At 41.6% G+C, this 19,693-nt stretch overlaps 1 protein-coding gene across 6 annotated transcripts in view; it reads right to left on the bottom strand.

Annotated features, from left to right (window-relative positions):
- The window catches only part of LOC126292242 (actin-histidine N-methyltransferase), a 518,712-nt gene that overhangs the window by 151,897 nt on the left and 347,122 nt on the right, over positions 1–19,693 (bottom strand). For 3 of the 6 annotated variants that reach the window (XM_049986132.1, XM_049986135.1, XM_049986133.1), the window contains exon 9: positions 9,814–9,964. The exons of the other annotated variants lie outside the window; for them this stretch is intronic. In XM_049986132.1, coding sequence (XP_049842089.1) covers positions 9,814–9,964 — 151 coding nt within the window. The remainder of the gene's footprint in view (positions 1–9,813; positions 9,965–19,693) is intronic. 6 annotated transcript variants of the gene reach the window in all.

Genomic DNA, 19,693 nt, shown 5'->3' with positions numbered 1-19,693 from the left:
AACACTCTTAGAGCAGCAGCTGTATGGGTCGGCAGTATGAACTACACAGAGGTCTGCCAGGGGCCGCAGCTGCCAACCCTTGGATATCACGTGTGTGGATAGTGACTGGTCGATGCCTCATTATTGTAGGCCAACTCTGGACTCTGCGTAAGCATCACTTGGAGGCACAGAGTAACAAATTTAATGTTTTAGAGGATTTGTAGTAATTTTAAACTAATTGTGCTGGACATTTCACAAGAAGAAGCTTCATTTAAGTTGAGTATTTACTTACATTTAACAAACGTCATTTTATTACCAATTGTTGGGAATTGTTCTGACTGACGATTATGCTGTCCCCCCTGCATTCCCAACAGTAAGCACAGGTCCAGAAACCAATAGTTTCTTTGATACCATGTAAGCACAAGTGTATATTTATATTTATTTATTGGTCCTATGAATCATACACTGTACAGGGGCACATAATGATATAGGACAAGTCACATAATTTGCAATAAAGTTTAACAGAAAAAACTGTTGTATGGTTTTCAGTATATAGTAGTATAACTGTAACATATGAGAATAACATTTTACAAATACGCAAATAAATTTTACACGCACACATTTCATACATTCGGCCTTGATTATACAGACACACACATATATGTAATAGACCACATATAATACAGAGATAAATCTACATGTACACATTTCTTATTTTGGCCTTAATTGTGTAAACTACTTAAATTTTTCACATATTTACATTGTAGATAAAACTTCATTAACACTATAGTAGCAATTCTGTAGCAAGTAGTCACACACTGCAGTTTTGAATTTATGCATCCCAGTTATTGCCTTAATTTCTTTAGGTAGTTTCTTATACAGTTCTTTTCCTGCTTGCAAGGGTCCTTTTTGTTTTAGTGTTGTATGTGAAAACTGCATATGTAAATCTTGATTATTCCTTGTGTTGTATGAATGGATATTTTGGTTTTTTTGGAGCAATCTTGCTATTTTCATCTACGATTTTCCTTATAAACATTATTGTTTCTAGGATATATAGGCATGGTAATGGAAGAATATGAAGCTTTTTAAATGAGGGTTTGCATGAAGATCGAGGTGCTGAGCCTTCCATGACTCTTATCATTCTTTTTTGTGCAATAAAACAGCTTTTGCTGGGTGGTGAATTTCCCCAGCAAATTAAACCATATCTTAGTAGTGATTGTTCTTGGGCATAGTACACATTATTTTGCATTGATGTGCATCCAGCAAGAATTTTTATAATATAACAAATTGTATTTAATTGACTACATAGGTGTTGTGTGTGTTTCTGCCATCTTAGGTCATCTTGGATCCAAACTCCCAAAATTCTGCTGCCATTTACAATGTCAAGTCTTTTGCCTAACAGTTCTATGGTTGCAATTAAAGGCTGTTTATTCTGCACTGTGTGTAGATGCATAGTGTGTTTTATGTGTGTTTATTATTAAGCTGTTCACTGCAAACCATTCTGATACATGTGTAGTGTTCTTTTTTACTTCATTTTGGAGCTCTTCTGGGGTCTTTCCTTTGATAAGTATATTTGTATCATCCGCATATTTAATGTGCTTATAGTTAGGGCTGGATGGTACCAGATCATTTACAAACAGCAAGAACAAGATTGGTCCCAGTACGGAACCCAATGGCACACCGTATTTAACAGTGTTTTTCTGATTGATAGGAAGTTAAATGTTTTCCTTCTTTGTACAAGACTTCAACTATCTGGTGTCTGTTTTGTAGATATGACTTTAGCCACTAATAGGCTGGGCCTCTGACACCAACATTTTCTAGCTTTCTAAGCAATAGACCATGGTTAATGATGTCAAATGCTTTTGAAAGATCTAGGAATATTGCTGCTATGTGTCCTTTTTTATCTAATGCATTTAAAGCTTCATTTAAGAAATCGATAATAGCTGTCTCAGTGGATTTACATTTTTCGAAACCATGCTGTCTAGCTGAGAAAAGTTTATTTTCTTCAATGAAATCTACAAGTCTTTTATAAAATATTTTTTCAATTATTTTAGAAAAAACCGATAGTAGACACACTGGCCTATATTTTGTTATAGCTGTTTTTTCACCCTTATTGTACCATGGCTTGACTTTAGCTATTTTTAACATTTCTGGGAAGATTCCCTGAGAAAGTGAACTATTGCAGATGTCTACCATAGGCTTAACTACTATGTGTGCACATTTGTTAATGATATGGTCTGGTGTGTTGTCAGTACCAGAGGAAAATTTTGATTTTAGTTCCCTTATTGTTTTTAGCATTTCCTGTTCATCTGTTGGGTATAGGAAGAGAGACTTGTTACTAGGGATAGTTTTAATCTGACTTGCAGTGACAGCATTTTGAAAGTTTTGCTTCACCAGAATCTCAACTGCCTCAGAGAAATAAGAGTTAAAATTATTTGCTACCTGCTGGGGATCAGATATTACAGAAGTGTTATAGTTCAGTTTGATATTATGGTATTCTCCCTGTTTTACTCCTGTTGTATGCCTTACAATGTTCTGTATGGCTTTCATTTTATTTTGTGCATTTGCTACGAAATGGCAATGAAAAAATACTGTTAACACATTCAGAACTGGCCCCTCTCACCCTGCATGTGGCAGCTGGATTTCTGTTCCACAACACATGTCTAAGGCTACATGTAAGCTGCTGACATTCCTTAAGGTGAAAGGATACATACATGGGACATGCACGATGGTCCAACAGGACACTTTCATGTGGCTGTTGGGAAATACGTGTACAAATCTTCGACAACAAGCATATTGGGCACAACTAGCCAATACTGTGGCCTCCACATCCCTCATCCTGAATCCAGAGGAGTTTACTCTGTAGGTTATTTAAAAGCTTTGCTGTATTCCAGCCGTGTTAATGGCACAATACTCTGACAATATACTGTTGATGCTTATCAATGCATTCAAAACAAACGGGGGATCTTTGGACATGTATAGACTTTGATGAAGAAATGTGCTGAAGCCTTCCCTCACATGAAGGGCGGTCATGTGGAGCACTTACTGTACCATGTTTGTCTGCAGGTTGGATCCTCAGGTACTCTGTTAGAAGGTGTTCATGTACTCAGTCACAATATGCAACATCAGGGAAACCATCGGTTTCCAGACCTAGGTTTGTTACGATTATCTGCTTGTTTCGTTTTCCTCTTACCACCCATTTCATTTGTACCTACAATATTCTAGCACACTGCATACATAAAAGCCACCTTACAAATTATGTACAGGTAACTAAACAGACTGCAAGCCATGGCAGCAATGGATGTAACAGAAGAGATAGGAGAGAGAGAGAGAGAGAGAGAGAGAGAGAGAGAGAGAGACTGAAAGAGAATGTAACAGGAAGAAGATGGGACCAATTGCTTACTTGTTTGATAGGAAGATAGGAAGATTATTTTTTGTGTTACAACTCAAGAAGTGCTGCATCCCAGAAAAGTTTAGTGTTCTTATTGTAAATATTTTTAGTCTCATTCCAGCCACTGCTACAGACAGTACAGTCCAGATCAGCCAATGTGCTACTCAAGTAAGCCACTGGGCAAATATTGTGGACATTACATCAAAACATGCTGGCAAGACGGTGTTTGTGACACGTGTCACAGAAAAGGTGCACAGAACTGTTAATGCTGCAACACAGTGTGAACAAGGGTGAAGTAACATTTTGTAACTTGGAGCACTTGTGTGTTACTGAGAAACTCTCATATTGCAAATTTAACAGGGCCTAGCAACCTGTGCTCACTGGAAAAGCTGACAGGGTGAGGAATTATAAAGCAAATCTACTCATCCTTCCCCAGTAGTGCTATGTCAGAAGTGTAGCTACAAGGATACAAACAATCAAGCTTAGAGCATTAAGGCATTTATCTGTGCCACCATTCTATCAGTGTCTTACACAGGAGACAATGGTAGGCTTCCGAGTTTTCGTGAAACTGTGGCTACTCTTTGGTGATGAGGATCTGGAGGCAGCCTGTCTGCTGATTAACTCATCATGCTTTCACGAGTCTTGAGACAAAGTGATGGGTTACTGCATGACTTTGGAAATTTCAGCGATGCTCGGAGCTGGTGTGCGGCCAGCCGTTGCTTCATAGGGGATTCGGTTGATGGACTGCAAGGTGTCTATGGCATGTCTGGGGGAGGTATGTCCTTGTGTCCTCCTAGCCATCTGTACATCAATTTCGTCATCGTCGTTAACCCCTTAGGGGGGAGGGTAGGAGGCATTGCTCTGCATCAAACATCTAGTATTGGCTACCACACTCAATAGCATGACATGAGGATCACCAGTACATGCAGGGTTGTCTAGCTGGCACAATTCTGGAGGACATGGGCAGGTTGCACTCATTCTTTTCTGCTGGTGACACCTGAGGCCAATGGGCCTGCTTTATAAGGCCTGTCAGTATCACCATAGCTTATCATTTGTACACACTGGTGTGAATCTACCCTCTCCCTCACCAGTTCTTTCAACCATCTTGATGCGTAGTGCCCCTGAATAGACCAGGTATGTAAGTTTACAAAGCAAGTGATTCGGCTTTTTCTTACATGCAACAGGATACTGTATTGCTCACAGAATGCAAGTAACATATTCTGGCAGTGGACAGCAGCAACAGAGAAGGTTTTTGTCAGTGTTTCTGTTTTATGGATGAGTGCATTTAGGTTAATCGATAAGTGAGACTCTTTTATGATAGTGAGATGACAGTTACTTAATCTGTAATGTGAGGTACTGAAATGCTTGCACAATAACAAGCTATTGGAGGAGACACAGTTCATGGTGGTCACATAACTTTTTATGCCACAACCATACTAGCTGCAGAATGAAGTGGCCAAATAAGCAGATGAAAAACACATGAGCATACAAGATTAGTTCTCCTCCTTTGTTGGATTACACTAGAACAGTAGTGATTCATATGAACAGTCAGTGCAGATGTTAATTTTTCACACCCAGTGCAAATATGTTTCGAAAATTCTGGAGCGCGTAGAGGCACGGAGAAGTCTTCCAGCACGAGGCGACACTATTTTCAGACCCTTGAGGTGTTCGTATACTTTTTCTTATATGTTAATGAGATACCATAGGAAAGAATAGGGGCCACTTGTTTGTGGAATTCAGAAGTTCTCGCTTTATGATGGTGTACTGAAATTACTTGGCACTTAATTCACATTTAGTGTGAGTCCCAGGTTTTGCACCCATATGGACTCAGACGACAGATCATCATTCACTTGTATGATGGCAGTATTGATATGTTTAGATCTAGCACTTAAGTAATGCACGCAGTTGTCTTCACAGAAATTGTATCTTCAAGACAGGGATGGCAATATCTCTCTCTCTCTCTCTCTCTCTCTCTCTCTCTCTCTCTCTCTCACACACACACACACACACACACACACACACACACACACACACACACACACATGGAGAGATGACCCAGGACTAATAACATGAGCTTCCAAGATAGCTCTTCATTCCTGCTGACAATATGCTACTGCCTGTGTCTCAAGTAGCTTTCAAATCACTTCAGTTTAGAAGAAAATGTTAAGTGTCACAATTTCCTGTGACTTCACAATTGTCTATGGCATATTTCAGTTTTTCAAAAACAGGCTAATTTCTGTTAATATTTTTTTCATAATGTGGGGTCACAGTCATAATATATTTCTTTAAAGTCATTAGACTGTTTTTTGCTGAAATCATGATCGTGTAAACGTAACACTGGGAACAACAACAACAACAACAACAACAGCTTACTGGCGGGTACTGACTTTAAAGTAATATCTATTACTTAAGATGTATTTGCTGAGGTATAAAGTTAGTTGACTGTGAAATATTTATTCCAGGACTCTTGATACAGCAGCTAATACGCTACTTGGCCAGTAACCACAATGTGATTGTGAGTATTGTGTCTTTAGAGATAGGTTGGACTATTGTTTTGTGTAATTATCCATAGAAATCAAATACTCCTGCACAGAGATCAATTATCAAAGAACGTTCTCTCTAGCTTGTATGGTATTGTACATGACTGACTTCACAAAACCTGGTACAAGGATTCTCTGAAAAGTTCTGTCTCACCCACATATTGCACCACTACAGGCATAACTTTTTACCCCCGTGGTTGAATATTATATTTTAAAAATCTTCTATGCCAACTGACACTCATAAATCTGTATGGTGACTCTTCTCCTTGAATTCCCATCATGAGAAATGGACTCTTCAATTTAAATGAGCCCGTGAAAGTTTCCAAACTGATTCACTGAAGGATGAAGAGCTTAATCATATCATAAATCTTAAATAACGTGCAAAATATCATACCAGAAGGTTGGGACACGAAGATGTGAACAGTGTTTGGTGCATATTTGTAGAAATCAAAGTAGTTTTCTGCAGCAGTATAAGATAATGGTTGAAACATGGTTTGACAACTACACATTACAATTGAGACAACAATCCAGACAGTGGACAAGAGGTGATTCTTCAGTTCCAAGGAAGGTAAAGACTGTGTCATCAGTAGGAAACAGCATCCCAATGCATGGGATCAGAAAGAAATTTTACTGACAGTCTTCAAAAATGTGAAACAGTAGCTTTCGATCATTATCATAAACTTCTAATGTATCGGGTGCAAGAATTTGAGGAAAGAGACTGTTTGAAAAAGATAAGTATCATCTTTCATCAAGGCAATACTTCTGCCAACAAAAGTGTCTTGGCGATGAGAAAACAGAGAGATCTGCAATGTGAAGTTTCGGAATATCTGTGCTGTTCAGTAGATTTGGCTCCCTCTGACTTCATCTCTCCCCAAAACAAAGTCTTTCTTGCTGGTTAATGTTTTATTTGAACCAAGAAGCAACTGCAGCTCTAAAGAAGTATTTTGCTGCACTTCTAGAGGAACAATACAGAAACAGAATAATGCCACAGGATGAGAGATGTTAACGTAAATGTAGATCATGTTGAAAGATAAAAAGTTTTTGAAAACAAAAAATTCCCACTTTTACTATCATACCGTGAACTCTTCCGACTGTCCTCATACTTAGAGCAAGATCTATGAATTTATTAGCTGTGGCTGGGTATCAGTGATAAGGTAGGCTGTATGTGATTCTACATGCCAGAAAGGATGAGCAGCGAGAAAGAGGGCAGGAGCAGGGGGCAAAGGTGTTGGACCAGTGGGAGTAAGGTGCTGCAGGATGGACTTGTAGGGGAAACACCACATACTTATTCACAAGATGTTCTTGCTATTGATGATGACGATACTGGAAGGTGAGCTCCCACTGATAGGAGACAAAGATGTCAAAACTCCTGAATGTTAGAGTTGTTGATGTTGTTGTTGTGGTCTTCAGTCCTGAGACTGGTTTGATGCAGCTCTCCATGATACTCTATCCTGTGCAAGCTTCTTCATCTCCCAGTACCTACTGCAGCCTACATCCTTCTGAATCTACTTAGTGTATTCATCTCTTGGTCTCCCTCTACGATTTTTACCCTCCACGCTGCCCTCCAATACTGAATTAGTGATTCCTCGATGCCTCACAACATGTCCTACTAACCGGTCCCTTCTTCTTGTCAAGTTGTGCAACAAACTCCTCTTCTCCCCAATTCTATTCAGTACCTCCACATTAGTTATATGATCTACCCATCTAATCTTCAGCATTCTTCTGTAGCACCACATTTCAAAAGCTTCTATTCTCTTCTTGTCTAAACTATTTATCGTCCACGTTTCACTTCCATACATGGCTACACTCCACACAAATACTTTCAGAAATGACTTCCTGACACTTAAATCTACACTTGATGTTAACAAATTTCTCTTCTTCAGAAACGCTATCCCTGCCATTGCCAGTCTACATTTTATATCCTCTCTACTTCGACCATCATCAGTTATTTTGCTTCCCAAATAGCAAAACTCCTTTACTACTTTAAGGGTCTCATTTCCTAATCTAATTCCCTCAGCATCACCCGACTTAATTCGACTACATTCCATAATCCTAGTATTGCTTTTCTTGATGTTCATCTTATACCCTCCTTTCAAGACACTGTCCATTCTGTTCAACTGCTCTTCCAAGTCCTTTGCTGTCTCTGACAGAATTACAATGTCATCGGCGAACCTCAAAGTTTTTATTCCTTCTCCATGGATTTTAATTCATATTCCAAACTTTTCTTTTGTTTCCTTTATTGCCTGCTCATTATACAGATTGAATAACATTGGCGATAGGCTACAACCCTGTCTCACTCCCTTCCCAACCACTGCTTCTATTTCATACCCCTCAACTCTTATAACTGTCATCTGCTTTCTGTACAATTTGTAAATAGCCTTTCACTCCCTGTATTTTACCCCTGCAACCTTCAGAATTTGAAAGAGAGTATTCCAATCAACATTGTCAAAAGCTTTCTCTAAGTCGACAAATGCTAGAAACATAGGTTTGCCTTTTTCATTAATCTTTCTTCTAAGATAAGTCATAGGGTCAGTATTGCCTCACGTGTTCCAACATTTCTACGGAATCCAAACTGATCATCCCCTAGGTCGGCTTCTATCAGTTTTTCCATTCGTCTGTAAAGAATTCGTGTTAGTATTTTGCAGCTGTGACTTATTGAACTGATAGTTCGGTAATTTTCACATCTGTGAAATCATGTTAGAGATGTACTGTAAATGTTTAATTAATAGAGAAAGTACAAGTAAAACCTTTTCATGTAGTTGATGTGCTGAGCAGTTGTTAGGCACTTAAAACAGAACTGAAAACATCACTAAGCTTGGACAAATCCTAATTAAGAGCCAGCTACACATCTGCGCAGCTAGGGCAACTATACATATGTGCAGCTTTGGTGCTCAGTCAACTATGCTGTAAATGAATCATAACTCGACTGAGGTGAGGAACCATATTTGTGCACCTAATTACAACACCATCTCTACATGCTTCTTTGGCTACTTTGTCAGCTGCATCATTTACTTGTACCTGAATCAACAAAAGACCACCTCCTTGCCTTCGTCTTGGATCCACTGTCATGCATCGTGGTTGGTTTTCAATTTGTTTCTCTCTCTCTCTCCCCCCCCCCCCCCCCCCCCCCCCGCCCACCCCACACCCTACTGGATACTACTTCTGTACTGATTATAGGACACTGAGCAAGTCAGAGAAGGCGGAAGACTCTGTTGTGATGCATACATACTCGCACCAGTGCCTTCAGGACACTGCATACCTCTGCATCATAATTTATTAAACATTCTGGGAAGCAAACTCAAAACCTTACTAGGGAAAAGTGCTGACAATAGAGAGCATTCTCTTGCTTAGATCCATCTGCATATATAACAACAAAATCTTGGTACAGTCTTAAAATTTAACAAAACAGACTTTTACAAATGGAATCTGAAACACATTTTTTTTGGCGTTCAGTCAAGCTTAAAATTACTTTGCGCCTCTGAACACATCAAGGTGACATTTTGTTCCACCCCTAGCTGCATATTATGAGGTCTGATACATCTAGATCTGTGAGGCAATCTTTAGAGCACGTATTCTGAACAGGATGGTCACCTATGGCCAGTTCATGTTCATCTGCTCAAAATTTGACTGGGACATCACACTAGATGCCAATGATTGAAGTAATGCTAATATTTTCATGTTCTGTCCTGCTAAAAATAAGAGTCAGATGGTTTGCAGAGTACGTGTAGATGTATATGGAGGTGGAGTAGGATGAGAGAAAAATATGAAAAAATGGGGGTGAGGAGGAAGGAAAAGGAGGGTGGAGGGGGGGGGGAGGAAAGGGCAGAGGATGGAGAAATGCATCCCATGCCTAAGAGGGGGGAGACATGCACACACTCACCTTTGTTCATGCTGCACACTCACCTTTGTTCATGCTGAACACTCGCAGAAAAGCTAGTAGGCGACCCTCAACTGGGTCGGGTCCTGGTCGAAGAGCGAAGTCACCGGCAGATGGTAGACCGAGTCGTGCCAGCAGTGATATCCTCTCTGCTGCTAGAGCATCCGAGCGGCTCACCTGAAACATGTGACAAACATGAATGTATGTTTAACTATCCAGCTTGGTACTTGTCAGTGACAACTGAGATGTAATCCATAATATTGTAGATTGCTTTCCACACCTTGTCAAGTATATTATTGATTTTTTATCTGTATGCAGGGACCATAAGTATCCTTTAAAAATGTGAATGGTGAACATTATTATTTGAGTGAATATTATAACTTGTATTTCAACACCAAACTATGAAATTAAAATGTTCAGAACGCTGTACTAATAAAAATGGTGCCACCAAAAACTGGTTTATACATTATATGTCTTTACGTGAAAACTGATATTAATTAGTGAAACAAAGTTATTAATAAATTAGCTGAGTACCTGGTGTTACCCTGGAATGTACTTATTTCAGTTCTATCATTCCTTCTCCTCCTTCCCCCTCTCTGCCCATCTCCTCCTTCCCTCATATCCCCTAAACTGTGTATCATACAATGACATAACTTTGAACGTGCATTCAGCAGCATATATCAATACCATCTGCTAAATGTGGTTAGTTTCAAAGAAGCAATAAATGTAAAAGTCATTATGTCATGATTGATGCTACAGTTCTACTGCATGAAGAACTTTCATCATTTTGTGGGTGTTGCCAGTGAGAACCAGTTTTGTACAGGTTTGAAATTATGTGTAAACTTTGCTGCAAGTCAATAAGGTCTCTTGTTCTCAAATTATGGATAATGCACATAGCAGCTATACACTATGCAACAAACAGTGTGGAAGTATGGAATAAATACACTGAAGATTCTATATGCATTTTATTCACTAATTTGAATCGTATCACACAACACATACCAACCGAGAAAGGTATTTACACAAACAATTCAAACAATTCAAACAATTCAAACAATTCAAAAGTCAAATTCATATAAAACTCTTCAAGTCAATAAGTATCTTGTACTACACACTTTCTAAAGTTGTGTACGTTCCTACAAAGGTTTAAAGCTATCTCTTTACCAAAATTCATAAAAATCAGTTCAGCAGGTTAGTAATAACAAATTTAAACATCACGAATGATGCAGCAGTTTTTCACGCATTTCTGTATTTATAGCAGCGTACATTCTGAGCTGTGTGTTGTATACACACTGATGGGTAAAAAAAACTGGAACACCAAAAAATAATAAATGCAGAGCAATGAAATTTCAGGAATGCATCTCTGTAAGTAGCATATTTAAGTGATTAACATTGCAAGATCACAGGTTAATGCAAACGATAGAAATGCCATTGGTAATGTGAAATTCTGATACCTTAATGATTGGTGTAGCTGCCAGAATGTTTAATGCAAGTGTGTAAACGTGCATGCATTGCCTCGTACAGGTGCCAGGTGTCAGATGTCAGTTTGTGGGACGGAGCTCCACACCTGTCGCACTCGGTCAGGCAGTACAGGGACGGCTGAGGCCAGTTGTGGATGACGCCAAAGTTACCGTCTGACGATGTCCTTTATGTACTCAATCGGAGACAGATTTGATGCTCGAGCAGATAGGTAAGTGTTATCCTGCTGGAAAATGCCCCCTGCTATGCTGTTCATGAATGGCAGCACAACAGATCGAATCACAAGACTGATGTACAAATTAGCAGTAAGGGATAACCACGAGAGTTGTCCTGCTGTAATAGGAAATCACAACCTACACCACAACTGCAGGTGCCAGTCGCGTGTGTCTAGTAGACTGACAAGTTGCATACAGGCCCTCAACTAGCCTCCTAAACGACACACAGCTATCTGTGGGACCGAAGCAGAACTAGCTTTCATTGTAAAACACAGCAGACTTCCATTCTGCCCTCCAACGAGCTCTCGCTCAACACTACTGCAGTCACAAATAGTGGTAGTTTAGTGTCTGTGAAAAGCACATTACAGAGCATCTAGCTGGGAGCTGTCCTTGAAGTAACCAATTTGTAACAGTTTTCTGTGTCACTACGGTGGCAGATGCTGCTCAAATTGCTGCTGCAGATGCTGTATGATGAGCCGGAGCCGTATGCCTAACACGACGATCTTTCCTCCCGGTAGTACCACGCGGTGGTCCGGAGTGCGGTCACCTTGCGACTGTATATTCTGTGACCACCACCGCCAGCAATCGTGTAAGCATGTTAAGCATGACGCCCAATTTGTAGTACCAGCACTGCAACTGGTAGGCGTGCCTTGTCAACCCCCCCCCCCCCCCAACGGCTCCTCCCCCTCGCCAGCAAATGCTTGCTTCCTCCTCTCCCCGCACAACTCTGCCGTCTTACTGTTAACACACTGTAGAAGACATTAAAATAGTTTGAGGAACAATCTCCCTCCAGCATTGAGGGGAAAAGTTGTCGGAAATCGCTGCACGTCTGCTCTTTCAGCAAGACAATGCACCAGCGCATCGGGCATATGTGACGTAGGAGTTTCTTCATGAAAACCACTTTGAAGTGGTTTCTTGTGCTCGGTACGCACCTGTCCCGGCCTCAAACGATTTTTGGCTCTTTCCAGTAAGGAAATACACACTTTGCGTGCACAGTCTCCAGTTGCATCCTTGTTGCTTCAGTTATTTCCCATTAGTTAACACAGACTCCTGTAGATACATTCACAGTGGCCAAAGAATCATACAGTAGTGCATATGGCTGCGTGGATACTACAATGAGAAATAACAGAAGTTTCAAATTTTTTGTGTGACTATACTGTGCAGAAGAAAACAGGAGACCTTGTAAGAATTGCGCAGTACCACACAGGAACGTGAGAAAGTGGCAGGCTTCGTTTTTATCTGAAATAGTTACCTCTGCACATAGATGCGTGCTCTGCAAGCCTCTGTGCAATGTATGCTGGAGATTTTTTTATTACTTTTTTTTTAAACCCACAGCAAGCAGTACTTTTCCTCTTCAACGGGTGTAGGCTAACAGGCACATACTGTATTCCCAGATTTCCGGAAAGTGTTCAACAATGTACATGTTCCACCGCGGGTGGAGAGAGGTAAATCTGCACGCGTTCTAATATCTCTCCTATTTACATTACTATAGACTTCAGCGTAGCTAGGTCCTCCGTATTGGTTGTATGACGGAAAAAGATGTATTCGTACGTATTATAAAAATGTATGTTTGTACAGGGTGACCCAAAAGTCGTTTAACATTTGAAAATCCGACACTTAACGGAATAATGTAGACAGAGAGATAAAAATTGACACACGTGCTAGAAATGAGTAAGGCAGAGACGTAAACATTACACACACATGCCACAATAAATGGTTTTTAGTAAAGACGATGTTCTTTATAACAAATCCGCAACATGTCAGCCGTCATACATCAGCAACATTATGTCGAGGGACAATGTTATTAACAGCGTATCAGTAGATAATGTGCGAAATGGCCGTCGGATGTAGTCTTTTAGGATCCATAATGAGGTCGGACGATCGCGGTAGACGTGCGACTTCAGATAACACTTCAGCCAATAATCACTCACGGATTGAGGTCTGGAGAGGCCAAGTACACTATCTGATCAAAAGTGTCCGGACATCTGGCTAAAAATTACTTAAAAGTTCGTGGATGCCTTCATCGGTAATTGTGGAATTCAATATGGTGTTGGCCCACCCTTAACCTTGATGACAGGTTCCACTCGCGTAGGCATACGTTGGATCAGGTGCTGGATGGTTTCTTGGGGAATGGCATCGTATTCTTCAGGAGTGCTACACTGAGGAAAGGTATCGATGTCGGTCGGCGAGGCCTGGCACGAAGTCGGCGTTCCAAAACATCCCAAAGGTGTTCTAAGGACAGGTCACGACTCTGTCCATTACAGGGATGTTATTTTCGTGAAACCACTCTGCCACAGGCCGTGCATTATCAACAGGTGCTCGATCGTGTCGAAAGACACAATCACTATCCCCGAAATGCTCTTCAAGAAGGCGCTTAAAACATTAATGTAAGCCTGTGCTGTGATAGTGCCATGCAAAACAACAAGGCGCGAAAGCCCCTTACATGAAAAACATGATAACACCATCGTCTCCGAATTTTACCGTTGGCACTACACACGCTGGCATTCGCCATACCCACACCCTGTCATCGGATTGCCACTTTGTGTACCGTGATTCGTCACTCCACACAATGTTTCTCGTCTGTTCATTCGTCCAATGTTTACGCTCCTTACTCCAAGGGAGACGTCGTTTGGGATTTACCGGCATGATGTGTGGCTTATGAGCAGCCGCTCGACCACTAAATCAAAGTTTTCTCACCTCCTGCCTAACTGTCATAGTACTTGCAGTGGATACTGATGCAGTTTGGAATTCCTGTGTGATGGTCTGGATAGATGTCTGCCTATTACACATTACGACTCTCTTCAGCTGTCGGCGGCCTGTCAGTCAACAGACGAAGCCGGCCTGTACGCTTTTGTGCTGTATGTGTCCCTTCACGTTTTCTCTTCACTATCACATCGCAAACAGTGGACCTAGGGGTGTCTAGGAGTGTGCAAATCGCGGGTACAGACGTATGTCACAAGTGACACCCGATGACCTGACCACGTTCGAAGTCCGTGAGTTCCACGGAGCGCCCTATTCTGCTCTCTCACGATGTCTGATGACTACTGAGGTCGCTGATACGGAGTACATGGCAGTAGGTGGTAGCACAATGCACCTAGTATGCAAAACGCATTCTTTTTTGTTTGAGTAGTGTGTGTGTGTGGGGGGGGGGGGGGGGGCTGTCCATATACTTGTGATCACATAGTGTATGACGGAAAGTGGTGGCTTAGCAAGTCACGCGATCCTCAATAAACGATGGCAGAGAGATCTTTCACATGTGTAGCTGTATGGGGTGGAACGCCATACTGTCTTTTCTGGTCAAGCTGCGATTGCTGACGCTTCTGAATCCCTCTTTCACTACAGCTCATTTTACGCTCCTCATGTGTCACATGTTGGCCAGTTTTTGCACATGTTTTCAGTTTCAATAAAACCTCATGTCATTACAACCGTATGAGTTAATTCCTCCGTGAATTAAGCCAGATTTAAAATTTTAACAGACTGTTCAGTCGTGCCTCTCTCTCTCTCTCTCTCTCTCTCTCTCTCTCTCTCTCTCTGTGTGTGTGTGTGTGTGTGTGTGTGTGTGTGTGTGTGTGTGTGTGTGTGTGTGTGTGTGTGTGTTGCAACGAACTTTACACATAATTTCAAACCTTTACGAAACATTTTCTCGCTGTCACCCTCCATATTGAAAGAAAAAAAGTTCATCCCTTACTATATTTTTGCTCTTCATTCTCGCATCTAGCATGACGCTTCAACTTATTACGTCCATATTGCTAACGGTATTCGCTAAACATTTTGCAGTGTTCCAGTATACCACTGAAAATATCTACAAAATTATATCAATACGGACGGAAAATATTGCAATACCAAGGAGGAGTTTCGCGACATAAACGAAAGTTAGTAGGCATGTTTGTCTGAAACACTATGTCCATTCATATTTCGCGCCAGTCGCATAAAAATGACGCTAGTAACATCATTGTGAGGATGAAAATCAGGCTCGCTTTATACAGTCGTGAGCGTTAGTTGCCTTTGAGATAGGAGGTGGTGAGTCGACGTTACTCGAGAATGCCTCAAACACACGCAATATAATTTACGTAATACTGGTTTCCTTCTAACCAGAGGCCTACCGGTAGAGGTTGTTGGCGACTCCCGAGATGGGCCAGCAACTGCCTCTTCACTCATTTTGATAATGTTTAGCACAACTGCACAATAAAAACACGCAGAACAGTACAGCGCAAAACAATAACGAAGCAGACGACAATGGCTACCTTGTACAACACAGTCAGCCACGTAATGTTGGCAGCAGTCGAAACTGCGTGCCTACCGAAGCCTCCCGACGTTTAGCGACTACTACCGATTCAGGACTAGGGAGAGGTCTGCCATCTAAAAGTTTACACACTGTACTTGTCACTGTATTGCCCTCTGAAACTTAATGAGTAAGGATTACGTCACTGTTGTCCCAAAACACGGCCGTCATAAATTTTTCAGTAGTGGGCCTCGCACGATTTTTATTTTGTGACAGTGAGCGTGTGTTTTCATTGAGCTGATTGATGCTTCGTAACAGGATTGAAAAACAACATCTATGTCTCGTCAATTGTCACAATTGTTGAAAAGAAAGTTGCATTAATGCCGCCGCACATGTCAACACCGCCTGACAAATTACCACCCACGCAGGCTTGAGGTATTAGTGGGAATCACTGGAGGTCCCTCTCCTCATTTCCAGGTCATTTTGCAGGACTGTGTGTACAGATCACACGCAAATGCCACATACGGAGGCGATACCTTTCACACTCAGTCAGCGATCCTGAACTACCTCCAGTCGCCGCATTACCGTGTCAGATTGGCTGGAGCGACGCAGTGATTCAGCTTAATGAATGCAATACACCGCCTAGACCTCTAGTTTTGATAACAGGTTTCAATCTGACTAGATCAGATCAAAATATGGCATGTAAAGGTCGTATGAATTTAACCTTTGTAATATTGAGCCTTCATGTTTCATCTAGACAACGGCTTTGCCGCAGTGGATACACCGGTTCCCCTGAGATCGCCTAAGTTAAGCGCTGTTGAGCGTGGCCGGCATTTGGATGGGGGACCATCCAACCGCCATGCGCTGTTGCCATTTTTCGGCGTGCACTCAGCCTCGTGATGGCAATTGAGGAGCTACTCGACCGAATAGTAGCGGCTTCGGTCAGGAATACCATCATAACGACCGGGAGAGCGGTGCGCTGACCCACGCCCATCCTACCTCCATTGAGGATGACACGGCGGTCGGATGGTCCCGGTAGGCCACTCGTGGCCTGAAGACGGAGTGCATGTTTCATCTGCTACCATAAGGTTGTGTAACTTACAGAAGGCTATGTAGTATTTATCACGACAGCAATGTATCTGGTTAATTGTCAAGTTATGCTGCTGTATAGCGTGGAAATAAATATTCTATTGGCGGAGTGTGAAAATAAAACAGAAACTTTTGAAGAGTTTAATCTGACAGATTCACCGAGTTTCACTGGAAGCTTTACACGATTGATGAATCACATGAAATGTTTTATACAGTTACGAAATGCGAGGCAATCACCGTTAACATATTGCTGTACTAATAATATGAAAAAAAGTTATCGAATTCGGGAATTACAGGTTTTCGAAATATTAAAAGATTGATTATAAGAAGGCGAAAATGATATGCAAGTAGCGAATGTACCACATATAATGGAAAATTATTTAAAGGAAGGCTAAGGTGAATGTCTTGTGAAGAAAAAGTTTTTATCTCTACATAAAATGTATTCACAGTTTCAGCTTCATAATGGAACGACGACATTTTAGACACAAGGACGACAACATATGGAGGTTTGGGCGTGGCCGTGAAGCGTTCCTAGTTAGGCGAAGTGGTTACGGCAAAGGCTCGCAACAAGTGGGGAATCCGTCTTCAAGTCCCGGTCCCATGGGCGTACCCAGAGAGGGGCAGCTTCCCCCCCCCCCCCCCCCCAAGAAGATATTCGCAGTTTTTCACTGGTGTACTGTTTTATTTAATAAGAAGTGCTGTATGCTGTCTCGAGTCCTTGTTTCCTGAGACTAGTATGACCTGCCCCCCCCCCCCCCCCCCCCCCCCCGTAGTTCAGATCCTGGGTACACTCTTGCCCGGTCCCACATAAATTTTCAATATCGTAATTCCATTACACAGCTGAAGGTTGTCCAGATTAGCAACTGTAGTCACCGCAGTGCCTGTTCCTTCGAACATGCATGCCCTGCAACGTGTTGATCTCTTCTTAGTTTGACACTATACCAACGAACAAGCAAGGCAGTTCATCTCTGGTTAACTGTATAGCAACGAAAAAGGAACAACTAACCAGATACCGTCCGCCAACGTCGCCGAACAAATTACAGTAATATCGGGGTACTAATAATAAATATTCCCAGTCAGAACATGCGAGTACACAGGAAGAAATAATACAGGGTGTACCAAAAAGGATCATTTGATATTTAAAAAATCATAATAATATTATTCGAGACATGTCCGTGAACAACGTACTGTTGGAATAGAGTAAACTCTCGAGTTTGGGTACATGGTTGCCGCTAGGTAGCAGCCGTGTGCGCCTTTTCTAGAGTTGGGCAACACGATTCTTTTTCCCGATTCGATTCCTACGATTCAATCTCACATTGCGAATCGATTCCTACTATTCGTTCACGATTCATTCTAGTCTGCGATGGCACGATTCTTACGGAATGCAAAAAGTTCTACATCTTACTCACAGATGGCAGGACATGTCTGAAATTGTCAGTGGGGTTAGAATCGAACTGTGACATGATAAAGATATGCCAGAAATAGTTTATTTATGAGTTAAACATGCATATGACGTTACAGATGTGATTCTCAATTTATACGTGCAATGCCTTAATTGATGAAAGGTCACGTTTGATTTGATCGTATCTATTGTTTTATTTGAGTATGCCAGGAAAGCGGAGTCTATTTGTGCGAAAGGTGGTGCAAAATTGCTTCGTTTTGTTCACACGCATCCTCCACTTAACTGCCACCTGGCGGCCGTAATCATTCGGCACGACTCAGCATGATTTGGAAGTTGCCTTCGAAGCATAGCGTGCTAAGAATCGATGAATCGTTGGAACTTGGAATCGTCACGACTCGGAAACACGCAATCGTTCTTATGATTCTTTTGAACGACGATTCGTCCGTATCACGATTCGATTCTTATGATTCTTTATTTAGAGTCGTTCAAAAGAACGACTCATTCACGAATCGCCACAACTCTAACCACTTCAGTTCTCGTAAAAATGGTGTCGGCACAACAGAAAGCGTTCTGCGTTCTACGTTTTGCGCAGTGCAGGTTATTAATAGCTGTTCAGCTTCAGAAAGACTTTCGTATTAGGTACAGTATGGATCCTCTTACGGCACGGAGCGTTAGACGAGGGCACGAGCAATTCCGAGGAACAGATTGTTTGTGTAAAAGCAAATTGCCGAGCCGTCCCAGAGTGTTTGACACAGATGTTGAACGCATCCGCCATAGTTTCACAAGCCATAGTTTCACAAGAAGTCCGCAGAAATCCGATCGCCGTGCAGGTTAATAGTTCAACATGCCCCTCATGTCTGACTGACGTGTGTTGCGTCGACGATTACACATGAAACCATACAAAATTCAGCTACTGCAAGCTCTTCGCGAAGACGACAAACAACGTGTGGAGTCTGTAATTTCGTCCTTGGTAAATTGGAGGATGACAGTTTTCTTTCACGCTTAGTACTTGGTGACAAGGCAACAATACATTAGAATTGAAAGGTAAGCTGTCATAATGTGGGTATGGAATAGCCACATTAGTTGTACAACATGAGAGGGACTCTCCAAAATTTAATGGGTTCTATGTCAACATGAAAAGGTTTATGGTCCATTTTCTTTGCCGAGAACACTGTTACAGGAAGCACATATCTCGATATGCTCGCGAAGTTTCTTTTACCACATTTGGACAACGATTCGAACGATTTTACTCACAGAGTGGGGAACTTGCATGTGGAAGTGCGGGAATTTTTAAACCAAAGGAAAGAGCAAACTCTTTACATGGTTCCCGCTAGGTAGCAACAGTGTGCGCCCACTTCAGTTCTCGCAAAAATGGTGTCGGCACAACAAGAAGCGTTTTCTGTTCTACGTTTTACGCAGTACGGGTTATTAATAGCTGTTCAGCTTCAGCAAGACTTTCGTACTAGGTATGCTACGGATCCTCCTACAGCCTTACATTA

This window comes from Schistocerca gregaria, chromosome 9 (genome assembly GCF_023897955.1).
Source record: "Schistocerca gregaria isolate iqSchGreg1 chromosome 9, iqSchGreg1.2, whole genome shotgun sequence".
NCBI lineage: Eukaryota > Metazoa > Arthropoda > Insecta > Orthoptera > Acrididae > Schistocerca > Schistocerca gregaria.
The sequence above is the reverse complement of the archived record's forward strand: the minus strand, read 5'-3'. Positions and strand labels throughout refer to the sequence as shown.